The 26,798-nt window shown below is 39.9% G+C and overlaps 1 protein-coding gene across 4 annotated transcripts in view; it reads left to right on the forward strand.

Moving 5' to 3' along the window:
- The window catches only part of LOC104219981 (probable folate-biopterin transporter 4), a 30,872-nt gene extending 13,435 nt beyond the window's left edge, over window positions 1-17,437 (forward strand). For 2 of the 4 annotated variants that reach the window (XM_070150036.1, XM_070150034.1), the window contains exons 7-8: window positions 6,724-6,971; window positions 7,236-7,313. In XM_070150036.1, coding sequence (XP_070006137.1) covers window positions 6,724-6,971; window positions 7,236-7,300 — 313 coding nt within the window. In that variant the 3' untranslated portion in view covers window positions 7,301-7,313. Of the gene's footprint in view, window positions 1-6,723; window positions 7,314-17,243 lie in introns of those variants that run through there. The other 2 variants (XM_070150035.1, XM_009770748.2) reach the window with 2 other exon arrangements.
- The last annotated feature ends 9,361 nt before the right edge of the window (window positions 17,438-26,798 follow it).

Raw genomic sequence — 26,798 nt, forward strand, 5'->3', positions numbered from 1 at the left:
TACTTCTAATTAGGCGTGAAATCGACTAGGCTCTGATACTAATTGTCAAGCTCTAAGCTCGATTCAAGCTGTGCACGAAATAGAAAGAATAACTTGTGTTCTCATTCCAAGAGGTGAGCAATATAAGTACATGTACATCAGATGCTAGCTAAGGAAAGAGATAAAAGAAATTGGCAAAATACATAAGTTGCTACCTAACTTTTGGCCCAAATCCCCCTTACACACTTTCTGTGGACGATAATAACATTACACACGCAACCTTTCTAAAGTGTATCTAGTACATGCCTCTTTTGACCAAGTAAGTTTCGCGCAAAAGGAGCGCGTGAAGAGGTGAAAAACGAGAATCTGCATGATTATTTGAACGTTGTAGATTTAAATTAATTGATCCAATGGTCTAAATAATTTTTTTCCTTTTTATCCTTTTCTACCTTTTATTATTTCACACAAAATACAAAAAGAAAAGACAAAAAAACATAAACACTAATACCTTCGTCTAATCGTCCCCAACCCCTATTCCGGCAAACTGACAAATTGGACGACTTAGAGCAAGATTTTGATTTCTATTCACCGTGGTCTTTTACATCTTGACCTGTGTTTTTCTCTAATGCCATGGATTTTACAGTAAAACCCTATTCTTTTACGTCTTTTGCTTGTCGGAAATGGAGTTTTGCTTACTCCGGCCGGTGAAAAGTTTGGATATTTAGCCAGAATATTTTTGATGAGTATTTTCTTGTGGGTTTTATCTTCCATGGCTGCTGAGGTTTAGAGGAGAAATAATTGCACTTTTTTACCAAATCAGAAGCAAGATTAACAGAATCAATAACCAAAGAATTCCAACTAGTAGCTTCTTTTAGGCCAAAATACCATTGACATTAGGAGACCCATCCCTAATAGTAGCATGACATTTAGGGGTTGTAGTTGAAGAAGAAACAACGGTAAAGATGATGAGAGGTTTTGGGGGGGCGGGGGGAAGATAAGAGATGGATGGGTCGGGTGGGGCAGTAAATAAGGGTTAAGGTAAAAACAAAAGGGTCGGGTTTAATAATTTCAAATGGGCTAAAGTCAAACGCGTGCATTATACGGATATACTTTTTACTTGTCCTGGTCAAAAGAGGTGTGTACTAGATACACTTTAGAAATGTTGCATGTGTAATGTTATTATCATCCACAGAAAGTGCGTAAGGGGGATTTGGACCAAAGGTTAGGGGGCAACTTATGTATTTTGCCAAAGAAATTCCTACAAATCTGCTATTTATGTACACTACTAATAAAGAGTCTATATTCATTCTATAACACTCCCCCTCAAGCTGGAGCATATATGTTGATCATACCCAGCTTGTTATAAAGGTAACCAATTCGAGTACCATTTAATGCTTTAGTGAACAAATAAGCTAGTTGCTCTCCTGTCTTCACGTAGCCAGTGGAAATCAAGTTCTCTTGAATTTTCTCACGAATAAAATGACAGTCAATTTCAGTATGCTTGGTTCTTTCATGATACACTGGATTTGAGGCAATATGGAGCGCAGCTTGATTGTCACACCAGAGCTTTGATGGAGTAGGATGCTTCAACCCTATTTCAGTTAAAAGATGGTGTATCCACATTATCTCATATGTTGATTGTGCCATAGCTCTATACTCTGATTCTGCACTGGACTGAGATACAACATTTTGTTTCTTACTTCTCCATGATATCAAGTTTCCACCAACTAATACACAGTAACCAGTAGTAGATCTTTTGTCAATCTTGGATCCAGCCCAATCTGCATCTGCAAATCAATCAATGCGGGAATGCTCGTGGTTGCTATATAATATGCCAAGTCCAGGAGCTCCTTTTAAGTAACATAGAATCTGCTCCGAAGCCTCCCAATGTTTGATTATAGGCGCGGACATGAATTGGCTAACCATACTTACTGCAAAAGCAATATCTGGACGAGTCACAGTGAGATAGTTTAATCTCCCAACTAACCCTCCTGTATCTATCTGAATCATTAAATGGCTCGCCATCATCTTTCATAAGATGCAAATTAGGAACCACTGGAGTACTGCAAGGCTTGGCAGCCAACTTACCAGTTTCTGCCATTAAGTCAAGACTTTCGCTGAGATAGAAAAATCCCCTTCTTGCTTCTAGTTACTTCTACTCCCAAGAAATATTTCAGTTGTCCCAAGTCTTTTGTATGAAACTTAGTATGCAAGAAAGACTTGAGAGAAGAGATTCCTGCATAGTCACTTCCTGTAATCACAATGTCATCAACATATACAACAAGGAAAATAGATCTAGCTGTTGATTGCTTGTAGAAGACTGAATGATCACATTTGCTCTTTTTTAGCCCAAATTCTTGAACTACCTCACTAAGTTTACCAAACCAAGCCCGGAGACTCTACTTCAAGCCATATAAGGACTTCTTTAAATGACAGACCTTTCCATACTCCCCTTGAGCAACAAAACCAGGTGGTTGCTCCATATACACCTCTTCATGAAGATCACCATGAAGAGATGCATTCTTAATATCCAATTGATGCAAAGGCCAATTCTCAGAAGCTGCTAGAGAAATGAACAAGCGGACAGAAGTAAGTTTGGCAACCGGAGAGAATGTGTCAGAATAATCCACTCCATAAGTCTGAGCATACCCTTTGGCCACAAGTCTGGCCTTAAGTCTTGCTACAGAGCCATCTGGATTAACTTTGACCGTGAAGACCCATTTGCATCCCGCTGCTTTCTTTCCACTAGGTAAATTCACTAAATCTCAAGTATGGTTTTCCTCTAAGGCATGTATTTCCTCAAGCATTGCTTCAGACCATCCAGGACGATTCAAAGCCTTTTTCACCGTTTTGGGTATAGAAATGGAGTCTAGAGACGCAATCAAAAATCTAGACGTCGGAGATGAGTGGTCGTAGGAAACAAAATTAGCAATAGAATATGTGGATTTGCAAGTACGTGTACCTTTGCGTAAAGCAATGGGAAGGTCAAGGTCTTCTGGAGGATCAGGGGGAAGAGGAACAGATGACGAAGGAACTGGTGCAGGAGACGTATCATTTGTCTCTCGCATGCGCGAGTAAACTTGAACAATTGGTGGTCTTGCTAACACAGTTGGAGCAGGTATTGAAGGCACAATAGTCGATTAGTGCTCGATAGAAGAGCTAGGAGATAGAAGGAACATCATCTGATTGTTCTGTCAAAGTACGGGTAACCTGATATACTAGCCACTCATCTTCCTCCCCCTGACTTGTAGAGACGGGAGGTGCATAGAAGAATGGTATAGTCTCTGAAAATACCACATCAATTGACACCAGATATTTGCCAAGTTCAGTAGAATAACATCGATACCCCTTCTGAAGGCGAGAATAACCAAGAAAAACACACTTCAATGCCATGGGATCCAACTTGGTAACAGATGGTCGAACATCTCGAACATAACATGTGCTTCCAAACACCTTAGGTTACACAGGAAATAATGACTTATTTGGAAAAAGAATACTGTAAAATTACCTCCAATCACAGTAGATGGCATGCGATTAATCAAAAAGCAAGTCGTGGAGACCGCTTCAGCCCAGAACTGTTTAGGAACTTTCATTTGGAACAGAAGTGCCCGAGCTGTCTCAAGTATATGCCTATTCTTCCTTTTAGCAACTTCATTTTGAGAGGGTGTATCAACACATGAAGACTGATGTAGTACACCATGTTGTCTCATGTAGGACTGAAATAACTCTGACATGTATTCTTTAGCATTATCACTCCTTAGAATACGCACCGAAGCATTGAATTGAGTTTTGACTTCAGCACAAAAGGCAGAAAAATGAGTAAACACTTCAGAGCGACTCTACATAAAGTAAATCCAAGTCTTTCGGGAAAAATCATCTACAAAAGTGACAAAATACTTATGTCCAGTTTTAGAAACAACAGGACATGGTCCCCAAACATCATAATGAACTAACTCAAAAGCTGACTCAGCTCGCTTGTTAACCCTTGTATCTAACGAGATTCGATGATGTTTTGCAAATCGACATGACTCACAATCCAATGAAGAAATATTCTGAAATTGAGGACAGAGCTTCTTCTACAAAGGTAAAGAGGGATGCCCCAATCGACAATGTGCTTCAAAAGGAGGCACGACACTAGAGCATGCAATAGACTGTGACTCTCATTCATCAAGGATATAAAGATCACCAGATAAATACCCTTTACCAATAATTTGCTTTGTCGTAAGATCAAGAAACAAACAATGATTGGGAAAGAACGCTACACAACAATTAAGGTCTCTAGTGATTTTACTAACAGAAATCAAATTAAAGGCCAAGTTTGTAGACTTAATACAGATGACAGGGTAATAGAGGAAGTCGGTTTAACAATCCCAGATCCAACATTGCTACATGTTGTTCCATCAGCTACAGTAACTGAAGAGGGTGCTTTGTGTGATCGAAAGCTAGAAAAAATATTTGGATTACCTGTCATGTGATTTGTGGCACCTGAGTCAATCACCCATTTATTTGAAGAGGTGATAAGACATGTCTTATCTGGTCCGGCAAAAGCAGTAACTGAAGAAGATTCCTTAATTGATTTATGATATTGAAGGAACTTAAGAAACTCATCCGAAACTAGGATTATTGGACTAGAAGTTGTATCACTATTTCCTCCTTGCTTATTGTTTATAGTCATCCTATTTCCAACTAATAAAACTCACTGTATCAAAATAAGTGATGGAGAATCCAATTGAAAGACCCAAACAGAATATATTCTAAAGCAGAAATCAGACAATACTTGAAAAAGACAGTAGCCAGCGCAATCAAAAACATGAGAATAGCCAAAATCAAGGTTGCACTCAAAAAGACAGTTATTGAAATCTAACCAAGCTTCAGATAACCTCCAAGAGACAATATCAAATCACAAAATCGTGAGCAACAATCCAATTCACTGTTGCACCTGTAGAAGACCTTTGCCAATTCCCAGAATCAAAATAACAATCAGCAACTAATAAAAAAATTTCAAACCTGACTAAAAAGAATGTTCACATATTCAGGTTTCAAGGCTCTTCTTCTCCAAAATGTGATCCACTACCACATGACCACCACAATTCAACCAAAACTTCGAGGCAAAGTCGTAACGGGAAGCTAGACCAAGATTGGTCCACGAACGCGCCTCCACACGTAGCTTAAACAGAAGTATCTCCGGTAGTTTCGTCGGCGCGTGAGACGCACGTGCTTCTCCTCCGACCACCAGATTTTGTGGTTTTGTAGATCGGGGGAGTTTCTGATCCAAGTTCGACAAAGCAGGATACCTTGCTCTGATACCATGTGCACGAAATAGAAAGAATAACTTGTGTTCTCATTCCAAGAGGTGAGCAATATAAATACATGTACATCAGATGCTAACTAAGGAAAGAAATAAAAGAGATTCCTACAAATCTGCTATTTATGTACACTGCTAAGAAAGAGTCTACATTCATTCTATAATAAGTGTCTAGATTCATTCTATAACACAAGCCAAAACCACCACAATTGTAGAATATTCAAACAACAAGTAATTTTTGGGACAATTGTCGATTTATTGACTGAAATGAAAGTATTACAACTAAAACTGAAGGAAATGAAATGAAAAACAATACTAATAGTTGAACGCCATTGTTGATGAGCTCGAGTCTGCAACAGAAGAAGAATATATTTAGGTGAGAAGAGAATTTGGATTGAGGGAGAAGAAATTAGAAGAGAGAGGAATTTAGTTATCAGAAGTTCGTTAGTTCTGCTCCCTTCTCGGTCATTATTTTTTATGCCTTTTGGATTAATCTGAGCCATTGATCTATACTAGCTGAACAAATCTAAACCCTCCAACTTTTCCGTGTTTTGTAAAGAGGCTCTTCCGCCTTTTCTAATTGAATTCTGCCCAAATTTAGAATATAACGCTCCACAGACCATGACATACCACCTTCTCTTTGAATAGGATAAAGAAAGTATTAGTTGATTAAATTGATAATTGCTGCTGTTTGAAGCCTAAAAAATTAAAATCCATTGGTTTGAGAGGTGAAATGTGAAGGAGAAGATTGACAGTCATTAAAGAAGCTTGAGGCTTGAGTCCAAAAATTTGGATCTGCAAGTTTGCATTGTTTTCATTTGGATGTTATCGGAGTTTGATGGGGATCTCTTGGGGAGTTCATAACTTCAATTTTGGGTGATTCGCTGAAGGATTTGGGCAGTTTGGGCAAGAATTTCAGCAGCCAGTTGCGGGAAAAAGACAACTGGGCTCTATTGATCTTGTGTTTGAAATCTTGAATTGATTGTTGGGCTGGAAAAGTTGAAGAATACCTTGCTGGTGCGAACTAGCAAATAATATGCAGAAAATTTACAGATACAGTGCAAAATTGGGATGGGTTGATTGGTTTAGGGATTAAATTTAAAAAATGCTAACTTGGATATCTATGTGGCAGTTTTTTTTGAGGGATTGGGTGCCACAGTGGATGTCTGTTAGGGTTAGGGGCAATTTTAGTTATTTTGTTAACGGTTAGGATGGATTAGGACGGAAAGTATAACGGGGATAAACGTAAAATGTTTACCAAGGTAAAGGGATAAATCCGGTCTTTTTCCCTACAATATAATATAAAAATCAGTTCTGAGAAAAACTTGTTTTTTATAGTGAATGGTTGTTATATGGCGATATTATTATAGAGAAGTCGGACTATATTTGTTGTTCCATATTTGTCACAAAGCATTTGAAGTATTTTCTTCTTGTTGCAGGTTCATGCCCTTTCTCATCTTATCAGGACAACTTTGTCCTCCGGGCATTGAAGGGACTTTGTTTGCATTATTCATGTCGATAAACAACTTAGGAACGACAGTGGGATCTTTTGTAGGAGCAGGGCTGGCTTCAGTTCTAAACATCTCTTCAGGGTCTTTCGACAATCTCTTCTTAGGCATTGGAATTCAGGTCCTCTGCACTTTCATCCCAGTGGTCTTCCTCTTTTTGATACCAAAGGAAGCTACAGGTTTGTCAGCATAATTCATAAAGCATACATGGCAGATAACAGATTAGACAACAAAGGAATTTTTTCTTATTTATGATAGATGGATACTCGTGTTAGTCTGAGATGAGTTTAAATGGAGCGACATGGTTATTGAAGATACATATAGCTGACCATAACTTGCTTAGGATTAAGACACAGTTGTTGTATGAACACTCATAGCCTGGTAGCTTTTTGCTACTCTCTTCTGCTTATTGACATCTGTGTAATATCAAACATCAATTGTAGGATTAGGGATGAAACTACAGGTTGATTTGGGCATCCAGAAGTTTTATATCAGAGCATTATTTTGACAGTTGGATTTAACCCTCAAACTTTCAGGTGAGGGATAACATATCCCCTTTAACTTCACATAAAGATGGGAACTACCATGCCACACTTTCTAGTTGAAAAGAGAATGTTTTGCTGTCAGATTGAGCAAAAGGACCAAAAAGTACACAATTAACGAAATAAAATCTTATAAGTTTAGCTACATAAGAAAAATAGTTCCAACGAAAAAAATATGCCTTGTAAGGATAATTAGTGCCATTTTGAATTTGTTGTTTAAAGAAAATAAAAGGAAAAAGGCATCTAAGATAAATTAAAGAAAAACCTACATAAATTAATGTTAAAAAATAATTAACATATGTAACTAGATGCATCGTCCTTTATATTCACACTCATTTTTTTAGGGATAGTGGGAACATTACTTTTTATTTTCTTAAATAGTAGTATTTTTCAGTGGGTACCAACGATTGTTTCCTTTGCATGACATTCTTGTCATTCCCTTATAGTAAAAAAATTCATTTCTCTGTTTTGAGGATTCTCTTGTCTTTTTGTTCAATTACTGCCAATTTTCTATCAAAGTGTATTTGGTCACAGAGGCGGATCCAGAATTTGATGTTTATGGGTTCCTGCAACAATATCAAGTAAATATTCAATGGTAACTGGTTCACATTCAAACATTTATAGGTTTTTAGTGAATTTTTCGAACACATTTATACTTTTTGGGCAAAAGCTACTAGGTTCACGTGAACTCATAGGTCGCAAGGTGGATCTGCCCCTACTTGGCCAATCTTTATGTGTCTTAAGACACGCACAACAGATTATTAATCTATACTTAACACATAATAGCAAGTAATCAAATTATCCTTAAACTAAATATAGAATATTCTATATTATCATATGGGGAATTAGAGTATGGTATACTCCACCTCAAGTTGGAACGTACAAACTGCATATAAATATGAACTCGGTCCCTAAATTGCTTTTGCTGAATAAGTTTGTCAATTGATCATTGTGCTAACAAAACTGGTAAATAAACTCCGATTGCATTGTCATATTTATAGGGGGTTTTGACACAGTTATCCACAAAAATAAATTATTTATCCTTGTCTATCCATTTGTTTTTCTACCAATAAACTAATTACATTTCTTACCCATGGTAGTTTTTGTGGGGAATTTTTTCTTTATTCTCCAATTCTTTTTTATTTCTATGCTTCTTTTCTTTTTTCTTTTTTTCTTTCTTTTCTCCTTTTCTTTTTTCTCATTTTTTCTTCCTATTTTTTTGTTTTTTTTCTTTATTCATTTATTTTTGCCCAAATCGTATTATTGTTATTTTTACCATAACTTATTTCACACTCAAATTTGACTCCTTTATTTTTATTTTTTTTCTTTATTTCTTGTTCCTTTTCTAATTCCACGTGATTGCCATGCAAACCTTGATCTCCTTTGCTACAAATATCAGTACATACTCTACCATTAGCAGTAACACCAACCAGTGATGGAGCAAGAAAACATAATCTACGGCCACCAAATCTCCATATATACTAGTTAGAATAGAAATGATAATAAAATATTGGAAAATACAATAAAAATATAAGTAGCAAAAAGACTTCTAGTACCATATGATACCAATATGGTATACATGTATACCAACAGAGTATATGATTGCTCTAGAATATTGATACAACTATCTGTGACTATACTACTGTACCAAAACATTAAAGGATACAATAAAAGTATGAGAAAATTACATGCTCGCATTGGAAGCTAAATATTCGCAAAGCAACTTGCTCATTCCATATACTAACAGGGTATATAGTTGTATGGGTCGTTCCAACAATTGCCCATAATTATAAAAACTATTACATAATACATATAATCTATATCCATCAGCACAAAAAAATTCCAACACTGCAAATCACGTTCATATAAATAATTTCTGAATAGAATTCACTTAAAAAGCCAAAACAACCAAAAAAATGTTCAAACTACCATGTGATACCAATATGGCATATAACTATACCAACATGGTATACAATTTTACTGATTAATTTCTGGCAACTATATGACTATACTACTATTACATAACACACATGCATAAAGAGAAAAAAAAAAGTGTACCACATATTAATATAATAAAGTATTTCAAGATATTGTACTATATTACTATTATTAAAAGAAAATCAAATATTGTACTAATAAATGCAGCTAATACAACAAAAAAAAATGATTCAACTAGCATATGATACCAATATAGTATATAGCTATACTAATAGGGTATATAGTTGGAATGAATTGTATACCAAAATGGTATATTTGTATGAGTATACAATACAAATTCGTCTTCTTCTCTTGTTCAACTATATTTCAACCCAAACTTCTAAATCTACTACAAAATCTCCACCAAATTGACTAAAACTTTAGCTACAACCTCCAATTAACTTTCCAAACAAACCCATATAGTATTGGATCAAAATAATTAAAAACTCAAACAAACCAAGTTATGAGTTTCAAGCTTCAAGGTACTTCAATGGTGGATTTGAATTTTTGTACAATAAATCTCGAAAAACCAGTTTGGGTAAAGAGAAAGAAGAAGGTATTAGTGAGAAACAAGTGTGAATTGTCATTGATGATGAACCCCAACATACTACAATAAGAGAAGATTTGGTCACATATGTGTGCTTTTTACAGAGATGATACGAGATTTGGATTTTTGATTACTGAAATTGGGATTGCTGTTTTTGCTTCAAATGAAAAAAGAGCAGAGTGGAGTAAGAGTTGGAGAAGCAGTTGAGCTGGGGGACAAGCTGCACGTGATTCCAATTATTACTCCCTCATATTATTGGGAAATAATCGGGTAAATAGTTTGGGCAGCATGGGTAGGAGTAGTAAATAATTTGGGCCTGAGCATTAAAGGGTAAATAGTTTGAAATTAATAAATATAAAGTGAGATTCTCTATTTATAAGTGACAATCAATCTCAATGTATTTGATTCTCCCGTGAATAATAGATGCACGTAGAGTGTTTGCCGAAATAAAATTCATCTGCTTTACTTGTCCGAAATTTTACTCCTCAAGCAACTCTTTCAGCAACATAAACGTAAATATTATTATACTTAGCTTTTGGTCGTGATTTAATGCTAGTTGAAGCACTAACACCAAACATGAGCAAGTATGTTATATATATATATATAGTTAAAATCGGGCTTGTCTAATTTTATATGACTAATCGAAACCGGGGTGGCAGACCAAGGCTAGGCCTTGCGTTGTATCAAACTATGACATGGAGACGGATTGCTAGGCTCATGAATCAATAACCGATCAAGATCGAGATCAGCTGTAGTCGGAACCGAAGCGGGATAGAGATCGAGCGAGATCGAAGGAATCCTGCTAAAACGAATAACAGAAAGCCGAGATATCCGTGATCCGCTAAGGATCGTGGTGGATATCTCGACACGTATCAAGTCAAGACCGGTTACTTAGCCAGTCATGGGATTTTCTTCCGTATTTAGAATTGTACCATAAGTAGAATTTCTCTACTATATAAAGGGGGTTCTAATCATTTTGTAATCATCATATTCACGCATAACAATGCAATATAATATATTTTCTCTCTTAATCTCTGTTGTTCAGTTCATACTTTTCAATTATTCATTCGGTTTGAGGGCGATCTAGCTCGAGGGCCAAGCTGCGCTTTATATTGGTTTGCTTTATTTTACAGTTAATTTCTAATATTAATTTCATATTTCTTAGTTTGTGCCAAGCGAAATCACATATCCTTACAACCACTTACAAATTTAATTATTATCCAATTTAAGGATAACAGTTTGGTGCCCCACCGTGGGGCAAAGGATAATAGTGATCGCCTCGTACAAATTTTCGTAACACATACTATTCTACACTTGTTCTTTGAAGTGTTTTTGATTACAGGATTAAGAAATGTCAAACTCTCAGTCAGCACCTCAACAAATTGACAATGATCTCAGCCACCACGGCGAGAATGAGAATATTTCGCTAGGAAACGTTGTACCCCCTGCCGTCCTCGATGGAGTTCCGGCTATAAACCCAATCGATGTCAGTTCACATGTAGCCATCAATGGAAATGTGGACGTCGATCCCTAAAGCAGCATTCGTGGGGGTATCCGATCAGCAACTCAGAATGCATATGGTGGTGAAGATGGTGGGATCAGCCTACGGGTAATCTTCGAAATGTTATAGGTCCAGCAAGCAGCAATAGCCCAGCTTCAAAACCAGAACCACGCTCCGAGCAAGGTCGAGCTCGAACATCCCAAGAAGTCATACACAGGGTTGAATCGGCCTCGAGGAAACCGAATGAGAAGGAGTCGGGGACCAATTCTGCTATCATAAAGATGCTTGAAGAATTGACAAAACGAATCGAGACGGGGAAAAAAGATCGAGGAAAACGATAAGAAGGTGGAAACTTATAACTCCAGGATCGACCAAATCCTGGGGGCACCACCGATATTGAGACTAGATTTCAAAAAGTTTGTACAAAAACATTTCCCACCGAGTGCGGCTCCGAAGCCAGTCCCCAAAAAGTTCCGTATGCCCGAGATTCCGAAGTATAATGGGACGACAGATCCAAACGAACACGTCACCTCATACACGTGCTCCATTAAGGAAAATGACGAGATTGGATCCATATTGTTGAAGAAATTCGGGGAGACTCTATCGAAGGGTGCTATGATATGGTATCATAATTTACCACCTAATTCTATTGACTCGTTTGTTATGCTTGAAGATTCTTTTGTAAAGTCACACGCTGGAGATATTAAGGTCGCTACACAAAAGTCGGAACTTTTCAAGGTAAGGCAGAAAGAAAACGAGATGCTCAGGGAATTCATATCTCAATTCCAAATTGAACGAATGGATTTGTCACCAGTCATCAACGATTGGGCTGTTCAAGCTTTTACTCAAGGTCTCAACGTTCGGAGTTCCAGCTTCACAATAGTTGAAGCAAAATTTGATCAAATATCCAGTTGTCACTTGGGTCGATGTGCATAATCGGTATCAATCGAAGATTAGGGTCGGGGATGATCAACTGGGGGCTCCTTCTGGGTCAGTTTATCCTAACACGCTCATGGATAGAGTTAAAAGGGATATCGCCGGAGATCCAAGGTCGAATAGGGATTGATACCAACCATATAATGGAGACCGTAGAGGCACCGGATCTGGGCGAAACTCTGCACGGAATGAGAGGAGAAACGATCGAGGACAAGGTTCACAGGGAATCATGAGCAAGAGTGGTTTCGACAGGTATGTCAGGCCCAAAGAAGCACCTCGATTGTCAGAATATAACTTCAACGTAGATGCATCTTCCATCGTATCGGCCATCAGACATATCAAATATACCAGATGGCCTCGACCTCTATAGACCGATCCGGCCCAGAGAAATCCAAACCAAATGTGCAAGTATCATGGTACCCATGACCATAAAACAAAAGATTTAGACAACTAAGGGAGGAAGTAGCCCGATTGTTCAACGAGGGACACCTTCGGGAATTCTTAAATGATCGGGCCAAGAATCACTTTAAAAACAAAGATTCAAAACGAGCAAGAAGAGCCACAACACGTGATTCACATGATCGTTAGAGGGGTTGATATTCCTCAAGGACCAGTATTTAAACGCACCAAGGTGTTGATCATAAGGGAGAAGCGAACTCAGGACTACTTACCTGAAGGGGCCATGTCTTTCAATGACGAGGATGCAGAAGGGATCGAACAACCACAACGACGCACTGGTAATATCTGTCCTTATGAGTAAAATTCAAGTTAAACGTGTTTTTATTGATCCAGGTAGCTCGGCCAACATTATTCAATCGAGGGTCGCAAAACAGCTCGTGCTACAAGATCAAATTGTGCCCGTAGCCCGAGTACTTAATGGCTTCAACGTGGCAAGCGAAACCACCAAAAGTGAAATTATTTTGCCAATGAGTGTGGCCGGGACCATCCAAGAAACAAAGTTCCATGTGATCGAGGGTGACATGAGGTACAACGCCCTACTTGGAAGGCCTTGGATCCATAACATGAGGGCAGTACCCTCGACCCTTCACCAAGTTCCAAAGTTCCCGACATTGGAGGGAGTCAAAACGGTGTACGGGGAGCAACCCGCCGCCAAGGAGATGTTTGCAATCGATGAAGTGGTACCGATATTGGTACTTTCATCAGCAAAGGGATCAGATTCGAAGGGAAAATAGGAGGTCAAATAGCAACAACAGACACCAGCCTCGACCCAAACGGAGAAGCAGGGGACCGATGAGGACAACGACTATTGGATCCCTCGATCCTTCATAATTCCTGATGACTCTGACGCTACCAAGTCAACGGTCTAGGAGCTGGAACAAATCACATGACCAAACATCAACCCGAACGAAAGGTATACCGGGCACGGGGCTAACCCCCGAGCTTAGGAAAAAACTTATTCATTTTCTTAAAGCTAACCTAGATTTCTTTGCTTGGTCCCACCTCGATTTGACAGGGATCCCACCGGAAATTACCACTCACAAACTGAGCCTGGACCCTAAATTTTGCGCGGTGAAGCAAAAAAAAAGGCCCCAATCCTAGATTAAACATGCCTTCATCAAGGACGAGGTAACAAAACTTCTCAAAATAGGATCCATTTGGGAAGTAAAGTATCCCGAATGTTTAGCAAACATAGTGGTAGTCCCTAAGAAGGGAAACAAAACTTAGAATGTGTGTGGATTATAAAGCATGGCCCAAGAAATCTTTTCATTTGCCTAACATCGATCATATGATCGATGCCCTCTTAGTTTTCTGGATGCCTACTCCGGGTACAACCAAATACAGATGAACCCGGAGGACCAGGAAAAGACCTCGTTTATCACTAAGTATGGTACCTACTGTTATAATGTAATGCCATTCAGACTAAAAAATGCTGGTGCAACCTATCAACGCCTAGTAAATTGAATGTTCGAACAACAAATAGGAAAATCTATGGAAGTTTATATTGATGACATGCTAGTTAAGTCCATGTGAGCAGAGAACCATTTGAAGCATTTGCACGAGACTTTCGAAATACTGAGGAAGTACAATATGGAGCTCAACCCAGAAAAGTGCGCTTTTGGGGTTAGCTCGGGAAAGTTTCTTTGCTTCATGGTGTCCAATCGGGGGATCGAGATCAACCCCGATAAAATCAAAGCTATCGAGGATATCAAGGTCGTGGATAATGTAAAGGTCGTGCAGAAGCTAATGGGGCACATAGCCACCCTAGGGCGATTCATTTCGAGATCCTCAGATAGGAGTCACCGATTCTTCTCACTACTTAAGAAAAATAGCAATTTATCATGGACCCCGCAATGCCAACAGGCCTTGGAGGAACTAAAGCGATACTTATCGAGCCCGTCGCTGCTTCATACCCCAAAAGTGGACGAACAACTTTACTTTTACTTGGTGTGAGCACGTGATTTTTGTTTTCGCAACATTCACTCCAAAAGAAACAAAAATAATAGCAATTGGTCTTGCTGTACAATTTTTGGATTTTTACGTGGCATGTTGTTAATTATTTATGATTTTTGCCCATTTTATTTTTATTAAAACAAAATACAAAAAAAATGTGTGTCATGTGTAGTTTGAACCGTAATCCGGTTATTAAATGGAAAATCATAAAATATGCATTTTTGTCCTGATTGTTGCCTTGCTTGATTTTACCTACTTTTAATATTTTAATATGCGTGTAATAATTATATTAAGTGTTAATTAATGGTGTTTAATTTTTATTTAATTAGGTTTTGTGTTTAAGAAAAAAATTAGAAATAAAAGGAAAGGGTGCAATTTGTTTTAAATAAATTTGGGCTGGTTCTCCATTTCAAAATCTGAGGCCCAAACGAGCAGCCCAAGCCACCAGTCCAAACAACCAATCTCCAGGCCACAAAAACGACGTAGTTTGACACAAAAACTACGTCGTTTCAATGCCAATCCATCTCGACCATCAAACCAAACTGATCCAACGGTCCAGATCTCTCACCCATAACCCCATTACCCGACCCGTTACCCGAACCAACCCTGACCCTTACTAAGCCAAACGACACCGTTTCATTTAAGCCTTCAGATCCAAGCCGTTGATCTCGATTGATCCAACGGCTGAGATCAAGCCATCCACCCCATATATAAGCTTTCCACTCATACCCCACCCCCTATCCAAATACCTCTCCTTCGTCCTCATCCTTTCTAACAGACCCAAACCCCGGAACCCTAGCCGCCCCCTTTCCCCTCACCATTAATCCCGGCGGCATGGACGCCAGTGACCCCCACTTTAACACCATATATGCACCTCACCACCTTGAACCCAAATCCACCAACCGCTTAGCTCGAATCCCCTCCCACCTTCTCGAATCTTCATTTGAAGATTCGAGTCGGACTTCGACTTACACCGATCTACCCCAGCTTCACACCAGACAGTCCCCGGACCTCCCTCGTAACCAAACCATGCTTGGTTTGGTCCGAATCTAACCAAGGAAACCCAAAACCCAAATCTGCCCTCTAAGAACCCTAGGAATCCTCATGCCCGGTCTGTGTCCGTTTGAGCCGAGTGATTAGGGTCTAATGGACCTTAATCGAAGTGTTCTCAGTTGAGAACACTTCGATTAAAGTCCGTTCAACCCCAAGAAAGATCTATTCAAATCCAAGCTAAGGTTTTCTGATTTTTCAAAGTTTTAAGGTAATTTTTGTTTTCTTTATCAGTTCGTTTTGTCTGTTGTATTTGAATGTCTATTTAGGTGTCCAAATGTTTTGTTTAATTTATGTTTTGAATGTTTATCAACTATTGTTGTCCACTTTGCCCGAACCTCTGTATTTGGTCAAGTTTTTCTTTCATTTACTTATAATGTGTGTATGTGTAAGCTGTACAATCAACCGAATTTGAAGTAGGTCGATTAATTAATTCCCAAGGTCATATTTGTTTTGACAGTACAATCTGAACCCCTGCTCAATACTGTTTGATTCCAATCCTTGGTTGTTGATTGTATATGTTGTAATTAGTATAGTCGAGTCGACATACGTCATCGATTAGTTCCAGCTGTTGAATGGTAACAATTTGTTTCATACTGTTTGTTTTCTGCTAAAGCTTTGTTTGAATGCAACTAGGAACTAAGTATAGTTGTTGGTGTTTGTTCAAATTGAATCCGAAACATTATACGGTTTAGTTTATAGTTACAGTTCAGACTTTGGTTTAAAAATTGATGGCATGTGCATTCTTGGGCATCATGTGCACTGTGCTTCTTTAATATTTAGGGCAAATAGGACAGCATGTGCTGTCAGAACACACCCCTGCTGCACATATCCTGCTTTAGTTTAGAAATAATAAACCTCACTTAAAAGGTAGATCTGCCAGGGGAATATCATGAGAGTTTGTTTATATTAAAATAGTGAGTGGAAACTGGAAAGAGAGGAGGCCACATGGGAAGGTTTCTGAATGGTTTTACAGGCTGTTCAAAATGGCCTGAGGTTAGGTTATAAAAGGGGAGCAGAACTTCCATCGAGGGAGGGGATTTTAAAAGAGAAGAGAGATATAGAGAGAGACCACAGAATAGGCATATACAAACTGATTTTAGAGAGCATAGATGCAGAAAAGGGGGAACAAGAAATAAAAACAGTCAGAACAATCAGAAACTTTTTCTTCCTATTGTTGTTTAGGCTTCATTTGTTTTCAACTTGTTCAAACAATTCTGATTCTTTGAAGTTCCAATTGAGTCTACTGGTTGAGTGTTTTCATTGGTTTATTGCTGGTTCTGGTCTGCCTGGAGTTTTGATTCTACTCCATTGTGGGCTGTTGTCATTTGGCTACCTTTTCTATCGGCTATAGTTGCATTCTTGCACTCAAGCCTGTTCTGCTGTGTTGTTTTGTTTGCTGCTGCTACTTTGTCTGCTGCTGTTATTTTGTTCCTGCTGCTGCTGATTTTCCCTGTCTTCCTCCTATTCTCTTTTGCATTTTCAGCGTTCCAGGTACACATTTCGAATCTCACATTGGTGTAGCTGATTGTAACAATGAAAGGCATGAATTGAAAGATCTGAAGAATTTTTAATCGTCTGTTGCCTTACGTACAGCTTTGCAAATCTTGTTAAAGTTGTATAAATTCTTTAATTTGCAGTCCCATAGAAAACACATTAGTAAGTTTGTACTTAATCAAAAATATTCTTGTCTAACATTGCGATATGGTTTGATGGCAGTACATATGATGTAGTCGTATAATTTATGGAATGTGCTATCATTTGTAGAATTGTTAATTCAAACTCTTCCTCCAGTTATGTTTTGAGCATGTAGGGTGAATGGTTTCTTGAAAGATCTTGCTGAGTACAACACAGTTTTAAGTTTAGGAGCTTCAGTTTCGGTGGGCAGTTTTAGGATGAGTTCTGAATATTATTAGTAGCACCATCTAATGAGTGACTTTATTAATCTTGCTTAAACAAATTCAAAGTTTAACTCGAGGAGTATTCGGGGCTAAGTATAGTGTTTCATCAATCTCGTATATAATTCTTCTATCAAATTAAAAGCATGTTCCATGAGGTATAACGCTTCTTCACTTCGTAAATGATTAAGCAGATAATTAATAAGAATCCGGATTTGGCCAAAGCACACAATTGAATTAGCACGTATCTTTTTCTTCTATTTTTAGAGACTAACATAATAGAAATGTAGTCATTTTAGGATATTCCTTCTGAAATAATGAGGCGAGCCTCGCCAAATAAAAATGCAAATTGTGGGGCCCTCAATAATTAACCATAATAAATACTTAGAATTCGTGACGGGCTGTTTAGCGAATTTCACTGCCTTCCCCAAAAGATGATAACGCGTTAGACTCTTTAGGCGCGACTTAATTAAATTACATTCTTAAATTCGGGTGCGCATTTATGTGACCCAAATTCAAATCTCAACGGAGTCGAAATGCGTTAACAACTACGGGTGCATTGATTGTGACGTGGTTCAAGATGCATTTTCACGATGTTGCAATTCTATAAAAAAAATTATTTATAATAATAAAAGCGATTTAAACCTAATAAAAGCACGTAAGTCGTAACATGTATTTAAATCAGATATTTAGCCATTGTAACAATTTAAGCGACCGTGCTAGAACCACGGGATTCGAGGGTGACTAACACCTTCCCTCGGGTCAACAGAATTCCTTACTTAGAATTTCTGGTTCGCAGACTTCATTTGGAAAAGTCAAAAATTTCCTCGATTTGGGATTCAAGATAAACCGGTGACTTGGGACACCAAAAGCCAAACCTTTCCCAAGTGGCGACTCTGAATTAAAATAAATAATCCCATTTCGAATATTGTCACTTAAATTGGAAAAACTCCCTCGCGCATTTAACCCTTCGGGGCGGGGCGCGCAAAAAGGAGGTGTGACACTTGGCAGTCTCGGAGATAGCGGTAAGTGGAGTCCTGGTCTGAAAAGAACAAGGTACGCAATTCCCTGTCTATTATGTTAGTCGGACCTTAGGTGAGGCCGAAACTAGATATCCGCACTTAGAAAAAATAGCGCTTGCTTTAATAAGCGCCTCTAGGAAACTAAAACCATATTTCCAATGTCATCCAATATATGTTGTGACAACTTATCCTCTTCGAAATATTTTGCACAAACCCGAGCTTTCAGGTCAATTGGCTAAATGGGCCGTGGAAATTAGTGGGTTTGATATTGAGTATCGACCCTGAACCGCCATCAAGTCTCAAATCTTGGCAGACTTCGTGGCTGACTTCGCGCCGCCCCTCGTACCCGAGATTGAAAAAGAACTGCTGATAAAATCGAGTACATCTTTGGGAGTCTGGAAACTCTTTACGAACGGTGCTTCGAACGTGAAAGGGTCCAGGCTAGGCATCACGCTAAAATTACCCACGGGTAATATAGTTAGACAGTCTATCAGAACTACAAAATTGACTAACAATGAGGCTGAGTATGAGGCCATGATTGCAAGTCTCGAACTAGCTAAAAGTCTAGGAGAGGAGGTCTTAGAGGCCAAGTGTGATTCCTTCCTCGTGGTAAACCAAGTTAACAGGACTATTGAATTCCGAGAAGACTGAATGCAGAGGTACTTGGACAAACTACAGGTGACCCTACATCGATTTAAGGAATGGACCTTGCAACATGTACCTTGAGAACAGAACAATGAGGTCGACGCTCTTGCCAATCTAGGTTCATCGGTCGAAAACGACGAACTCAACTCGGGGACCGTCGCACAACTCATAATATCGGTGATTGAAGAAGGCCACGCCGAAATAAACTCCACGAGTTTGACATGGGATTGGAGAAACAAATACATAGAGTACTTAAAGAACGAGAAGCTTCCATCAGACCCAAAAGAGTCGAGAGCTCTGCGCACAAAGGCAGCACGGTTCACTTTGTCCGAAGATAGAATACTGTTTAGAAGGATGTTCGATAGACCGTTGGCAATATATTTGGGACCGAGAGATACCAACTACGTCCTACGGGAAGTTCACGAAGGCACTTATGGAAATCATTACGGAGCTGAATCGTTGGTCCACAAAGTAATCAGAGCAGGGTACTACTGGACCGATATGGAGAAGGGCACAAATGAGTTCTTTCGAAGATGCGACAAATGCCAAAGGTATGCGCCAATGATTCACCAGCCCCGAGAGCAGCTCCATTTGGTCTTATCCCCATGGCCGTTCAAGAAAAGGGGAATGCACATCGTTAGCCCTCTTCCATCGGCCCTAGGTGAAGCTCAATTTATTTTATTTATGACTGATTATTTCTCTAAGTGGGTTGAAGCACAGGCTTTCGAGAAAGTCAGAGAAAAGAAGTCATAGACTTCATTTGGGACTACATCATATATCGATTCGGGATGCCCTCCAAGATTGTATGTGATAATGGAAAGCAATTCATCGGCAACAAAGTGACAAAATTTCTCGAGGATCATAAGATCAAAAGAATCCTATCGACGCCTTATCATCCCAGCAGGAACGGACAAGCCGAATCGACCAACAAAACCATCATTCAGAACCTTAAGAAGAGATTGACCGATGCCAAAGGGAAGTGGAGAGAGATACTACCCGAGGTTCTACGGGCATACCGCACAACATTGAAATCCAGTCCCAGAGCAACACCGTTCTCGTTAGTTTATGGCGCTGAAGATCTAATCTTGGTCGAAGTCGGAGAGCCTAGTATCAGATTTTGATCTGCAACAGAGGAGTCAAATAACGAGGCCATGAATACGAGCCTAGAATTGTTGGACGAAAGACGCTAAGCCGCCCTCTCCCGATTGGCCGTCCAAAAATAGCGGATCGAAAGGTACTATAATCGAAGAACCAATCTTCGACATTTTAACATCGGGGACTTGGTGCTAAGAAAAGTCACCCTCAACACCTAAAATCCGAATGAAGGGAAACTGGGTCCGAACTGGGAAGGACCGTACCAGGTTCTCGAAATAATCGGAAAAGGATCCTACAAGCTCGGCATGATGAATGACTAACAACTACCAAGCAATTGGAATGTATAGAACCTAAAATGATACTATTGTTAAGGTACGACTCCTTCCATTTGCATTTGTTATTTTAAACTAATTCTTGCAAGTGTTAGATCGGAAACAACGACGATCTAACAACGATGGACTCCTCGACACGAAGTCTTTAGGTCTGAAATCACGCGTTGCACTCTTTTTCCCTTAGACCGTTTGTCCCAAATGAGTTTTCCGGCGAGGTTTTTAATGAGGCAACAATTGATCGTGCCAACTTAGAACAATTCAATAGTATCCTAGGCTTCTTTACAATCAACCTCGAATACTTGGGGGGGGGCATTACCCTCGAATATCAACTTTGTTATGAGGAAATTACTTTATGGCATTAGGGTCTCGATAGGGAAATTTGTAAGGGCTAAATAGTCAAACGAACTGTTCCCACGTAGTTCGCTCGAGCCCTGGCACAGAACATGTACGCACGTATAATCAATTATAAAGAGAAGTATTTTTCCTTGCCAATATCTCATGCCTTAGAAAAGTTTTTCTACTTTACAATTTCATACTCTCGATCTATTATGTGAACGGGCCTAAGGGCCGGTCATAACTAGAGTTCGGATAATTACCCCCATGCTCGGGGACTACCGTCCAAAAATAAACGAGATCGAATTATTAAAACTTCGAGATCATAAAACCTTTTAGGCAACTCTTGCTTTTTATAGGCCACGACCACCACACTCGGGGACTGAGACTTCGGGCAAGCTCGAAGTAAAACAGGAAAATAAGCCCGTGGGGAAAATCCCGAACTGAAGAGGCTACGGCCAAATTAACACGGTTCAAAGACGTCTGAATTCCGTAGCAAAACAGGCCTTCAAATTCTTTTATAAACCGGTTAAAAGGGCTACCCCCGGCAAAATCATAAAAGGCTTCGTTAATATCAAGCCTCAAAAACTCTAATGAGTACAAAATTGTTCAAACTCTCGAATAGTTCCTTGTTTCATACTAAGGCATTACAACCTTTGTGAACACGAATGATAAATAAAGGGAAAATTTTGAAAGCCGAAAAGGGTAGAAAACCTTATATATATGGTTAAATGATCGTTTTACAAAGGCCAGATCGGCCAAATACAAAATTTACAAAGGCCTAAGGGCTACTTTCACTTCGAGTTTGAAGAAATCATTCTCACTCGACTAAGAAAGCCTAAAGGGCTACCTTATTTCAAGTTCGAGCAGCTCCTCACTCGACCATTAAACCTAAGGGCTACATAAACTTAAGTTCGAATAATCATTTGGGGTCCATCGATTAGAAACGGTCGAGGACAGTACTCATTATCGGTCCTTGCTAGCTCGATCTTGGACCTTCGAATGCAACATCATTTTATAACAACATTATAAATTTATACTAAGGCACTCTGACCTTTGAATAGATCAAAAGGACAACAGACTCAGAAGACATGGAAGGGAAAAGGTTTTATATATATTCATAAAAAACATTTTACAAGGGCAACACGACTCGATGGAAATTCTTTACAAAGGCCAAAGCGACCTCAAGAAAAATTCAAAAAACTATCTAGAAGCCTAAGTGGCCTGGCCATCTCCGGGAGAGGCATCTCCGTCCTCGGGGTCTTCTCCACTTATGGATTCGCTCAAGCTTCCAGACTCGTCGTCATCGTTGGCATAAGCTAATATCCAAGCTTCACCTTCAAGCTCTTTAGCACTCTCGATCTCGATTGTGAGATCAAGGCCCCGAGCATGGATTTCCTCGAGGGTCTCCCTTCGAGATTGACATTTGGCTTGTTCGACGACCTTCTCTGCTCGAACTTGAGCGGCCTCGAAAACCTCCTTTTCTTGAATTTGAGTGGCTTCAGCATCGGCCCGGTAAATATCCACCAGCGTCAGCATCGACCTTGGCTACCCTGAATTTAGAATTGGGCGCTTCGAGCTCCGCAACCAAATTATCTTGAGAAGAAACTACTGAACCCAACTGGGATTGGAGCTCCTCGACTTTCTTGGCCAGCGCCAAGATTTCCTCTTTCATACCTCGGATCTGGTTTTAAGCCAAGGCCAGTTGGGCCCGAGCAGTCTCCTTCTCTGAGGCCAGGTGGTCCATTTTCTCCCTCCAGCTTTTGACCTCGGTTTTTAGTACATTAGCCTCTTCACAGAGTTGCCTGATCATGCTGAGCTTTTGTTAGACCTGCGGGTTTGAACCTTTAGATACCACGCCCGAATCATCATCACTAACTTCAAATATTCTTCTTACCTGCTCGACCAGTTTGGTGTGGTCTTTCTCAGCCATTTTTAGCTCAGCGTGGAGGACTTTAGCTTCACCTTCTCTTTGTTCGCTGAGAATCTTGAAGGCATATTTTTCCTTAGTAAGCCCTCGGACCTCGGCCTCATACTAGCTTAGCTCCCCTCGGAATCTGAGGAAAGCCTCATGATGAAGCACTGAAGCCTACAAACATAGGAAAGGAAGTTATATAAAGGAAAAGAAGTCTATTTACGAAAATTGACATTAGCAGGGAAATTTGGGATTACCGGGTTTAGAGCTTGTTGGACCTCATTGAAAAGACAAGGTGTTTCCACCTCATCCATCTTGGCTTGGTCTTTTTCGATGACCAAGCATCGGAGGTGGCTAGCCATCCTTACGGGGGCAGAGAAAATGAGCATCCTCCGGGACCGAGATGACGATTGATTGTTTATATACGGGATCGATACTGGGGGCCGGGAACTGGTCAGTTAGTTTAAAACTCTAGGAGGCTTCATTCGATCCCTTCCTCGGTACTTCCAAGTCACCCAGACCGGTGACGTCTTCCACTCTAACAAAGTAACCACGGAAAGGGTCTTCGGCCCCATGGACCCCTTCCCCGTGGCAAGTCTCCATCGTCTGAGCATCCTTGATCATCGAATCAGAGAATAAAGGCAATGAAGGTGAATCTCCAAGTTCTATTGCCCCATGTAAATCTTTTGAGGCGCCGCCTTCATCTTGGGAGGCCTCGAATGTAAAACTACATCAGTATCCGCCTCCTCCTTATAGCCTTCTCACCTCGAGGGGAAGCGATTTAGGCTCTTTCTAGCTCAGGGACTTAGGCTGAGGCTTCCCCTCGGGCTCACCAAGTCGACGCGGAGCAGTCTCAACTCCCGCTGGCTCGAAGATTTTTTGAGCATCAGCGCCGGCCCGTGACCGGGCCACCAACCCGGTTTCTTCTTCATACTCTTCGAGCTCATCTAGTATCCAACAGACTGAGTCTATTATTAGAGGGATGATATTTACCTTACGGGTTCGCCTCTTTTTGGGCTTCTCCTCATCCAACTTCGCGGAACTCGGAGCCCATATCCTCTTCCGCTCTTTCTTCTGCTTCAGAACAGATGGTTGGGGAAGGTTTTCTTCATTGCCAGATGGGGCCCTCATCGGCACGTCCTTCCTAAGACCTACAAAAATAAGACGAGTAAGATCGAGAAAAATTTCGAACAATGGTCAAAATTGTCGAGTCATAAAGGAAAACAAAAATTTACCATAGTTTTGGGCCCCTCATCGACCCTTCGCCAAATCACGCCATGCATGCTCAACATGTGTCAACTTCGATACTAGCTCCTGACCCAGTTCTCGAGTTGGGGAATCATACCCGGCATCCAGGAAACAACTGCACTAAGTAAAACACCGATAAAAAAGGATGAAAAAGTGAAGAAAATAAGCAGAAATTAAAGAACAAAGTTGCACTTACGTCTCATATTCCATTTCTCCGGAAATGGCATACTCTTGGACGGGATCAAGTTTGAGGTCTTCACTCGAACAAATCGTCCCATCCAACCCCGGTCCTTGTCCTCATATATGCTCGAGAAAGGTGCCTTGGAGGCCTGACGTTGAAGCTTTATTAGTCCCCCTCGATAGAATCGAGGGCTATATAGGCGTACAAGGTGATCGAGGGTAAAGGGAAGCCCATCGACTTGGCTCACAAAGAACCGGAGTAATATCACTATCCTCCAAAAATAGGGGTGAATCTGACCGAGGGTCACTTCGTACTTCTTGCAGAAGTCTATAATGACCGGGTCCAAAAGACCTAATGTGAAAGGGTAAGTGTAAATACTTAGAAACCCTTCCACATGGGTAGTGATTGACTCCTCAGGCGAGGGCACCACCACGTGCTTGTCAACCCAGTTGCAGTCCTCTTTAACTTGGTTGAGGAGATCGCTGGTGATCGTGCATATGTACCTCGACATTAGCTCACATTGACCCGCAACCGAGTTGGGTCTTTTCAACCTTAAAGTCTAAGTCAAGGACACACCCTCCGGGAATGAACTCTTTAGGGCGTGGCTCCGCCGCTGCTGGTTGCTTGCCGGCCGGTCGGGAGCAGATTTCTTTTGCGGAACAGTTTTTGAAGTCTTAGCCTTTTCTGCTTTTGCGAGTGAAGAAGAATATAAAAAGAGAAGAAAAGCTTGGTATTTTGTGATATAAGAGGCGAAGAAACACCAAAGGTCTGGAGGTTCAGAGCTTTTGGGGAGGCAAAGTATTTTGGAGGTTAGAGAAAATAAGATTTAAAAGTAAAGTTTGGGCAAAAGAAGGAAGATATATTTATAGGTTGAAAACGACGGTTCAGAACCGGTAGTGGCTGACAACAACTGACAAGCATTTAATGCCTCGATACCTAAACCGATGGGACATTTTAATACCCACTTATCGCTGATGCCACGGTCGGGCTCGTCGCTTACGTCATTACCCATCGAGATAGGATTGGAAAAGATCAATTCGTTTAGTGTCATTACTCTCCAAAAAATAAGGGGACTTTCTGTATACGGTCAAAATCGGGCTTGCCTAATTTTGTATGGCTAATTGAAACCGGGATGGCAGACCAAGGCTCTGCCTCGCGTTGTATCAGACTATGGCACGGAGATGAATTGCTAGGCTCATGAATCAATGACCGATCAAGATCGAGACTAGCCGTGATAGGGACCGAAGCGGGATAGAGATCGAGAGAGATCGAAGGAAGCCTGCTAAAATGAATAACAGAAAGTCGAGATATCTGTGATCGTGTAAGGATTGTGGTTGAAATCTCGGCACGTATCAAGTCAAGACCGATTACTTAGCCAGTCATGAGATTTCTTTTCGTATTTAGAATTGTACCATAAGTCGAATTCCTCTACTATATAAAGGGAATTCTAATCATTTTGTAATCATCATATTCATGCATAACAAGGCAATATATTATATTTTCTCTCTTAAGCTCTGTTGTTCACTTCATACTTTTCAATTATACGTTCATTCGGTTCGAGGGCAATCTAGCTCGAGGGCCAAGCTGTGCTTTATATTGGTTTGCTTTATTTTGCAGTTAATTTCTAACATTAATTCCCATATTTCTCAGTTTGTGCTAAGCAAAATCACATATCCTTAAAACCACTTACAAATTTAATTGTTATCCAATTTTAAGGGTAATATATATAGCTACGAATTTGTTGATACAAAGTTGTATATATAGAGATATAGATATGGTCTATCATGAAAACGAAAACGAAGACAAGAATGAGCGTCGACTCAGTGAGCTTGCACAACATAGAAACGTGAGAAAAGTACATAACGAAAAGACGATGTTAGATAATGAATGTAGATATAATCTGAATGTAGACATAATCTTATGTAATATACATAACTAGCATAATTATAGGGATTCACAACAGATTTATAGGATTTCCTTTTTAATTCTTTCCATAGTTAGGGCTCTATGTACTTGTATATATACTTGTTACTTCTTGAATACAGCACAAGAAATATTTCTCTATTGTCTCTGTACTTTACATGGTATCAGAGCAGGTCTACTGCTCATCGGAGTTGAGTCGAATCCGCTGCCGGAAATTCCTTGGTTGGAAGCTAATCTGAGGTCTTTTTGATATTTCTAGTTGACTTGTGGTGGTTCTCTGATCATAGAACCACATTTTGGTAAAGAACAACCTTAGAGCAGATCTTATTCTCATTTTGTTTGGTCAGGTTTGAGTTTGGTTTATTGGTTATTCGATTTCTTTAATTCTGCGGTATTTTTCTTGGAGGCTACCTGTGTGAGAAGCTTGCATCTTTATTTTTGACTCATTG

The sequence above is a fragment of the Nicotiana sylvestris genome, chromosome 6 (assembly GCF_000393655.2).
Source record: "Nicotiana sylvestris chromosome 6, ASM39365v2, whole genome shotgun sequence".
NCBI lineage: Eukaryota > Viridiplantae > Streptophyta > Magnoliopsida > Solanales > Solanaceae > Nicotiana > Nicotiana sylvestris.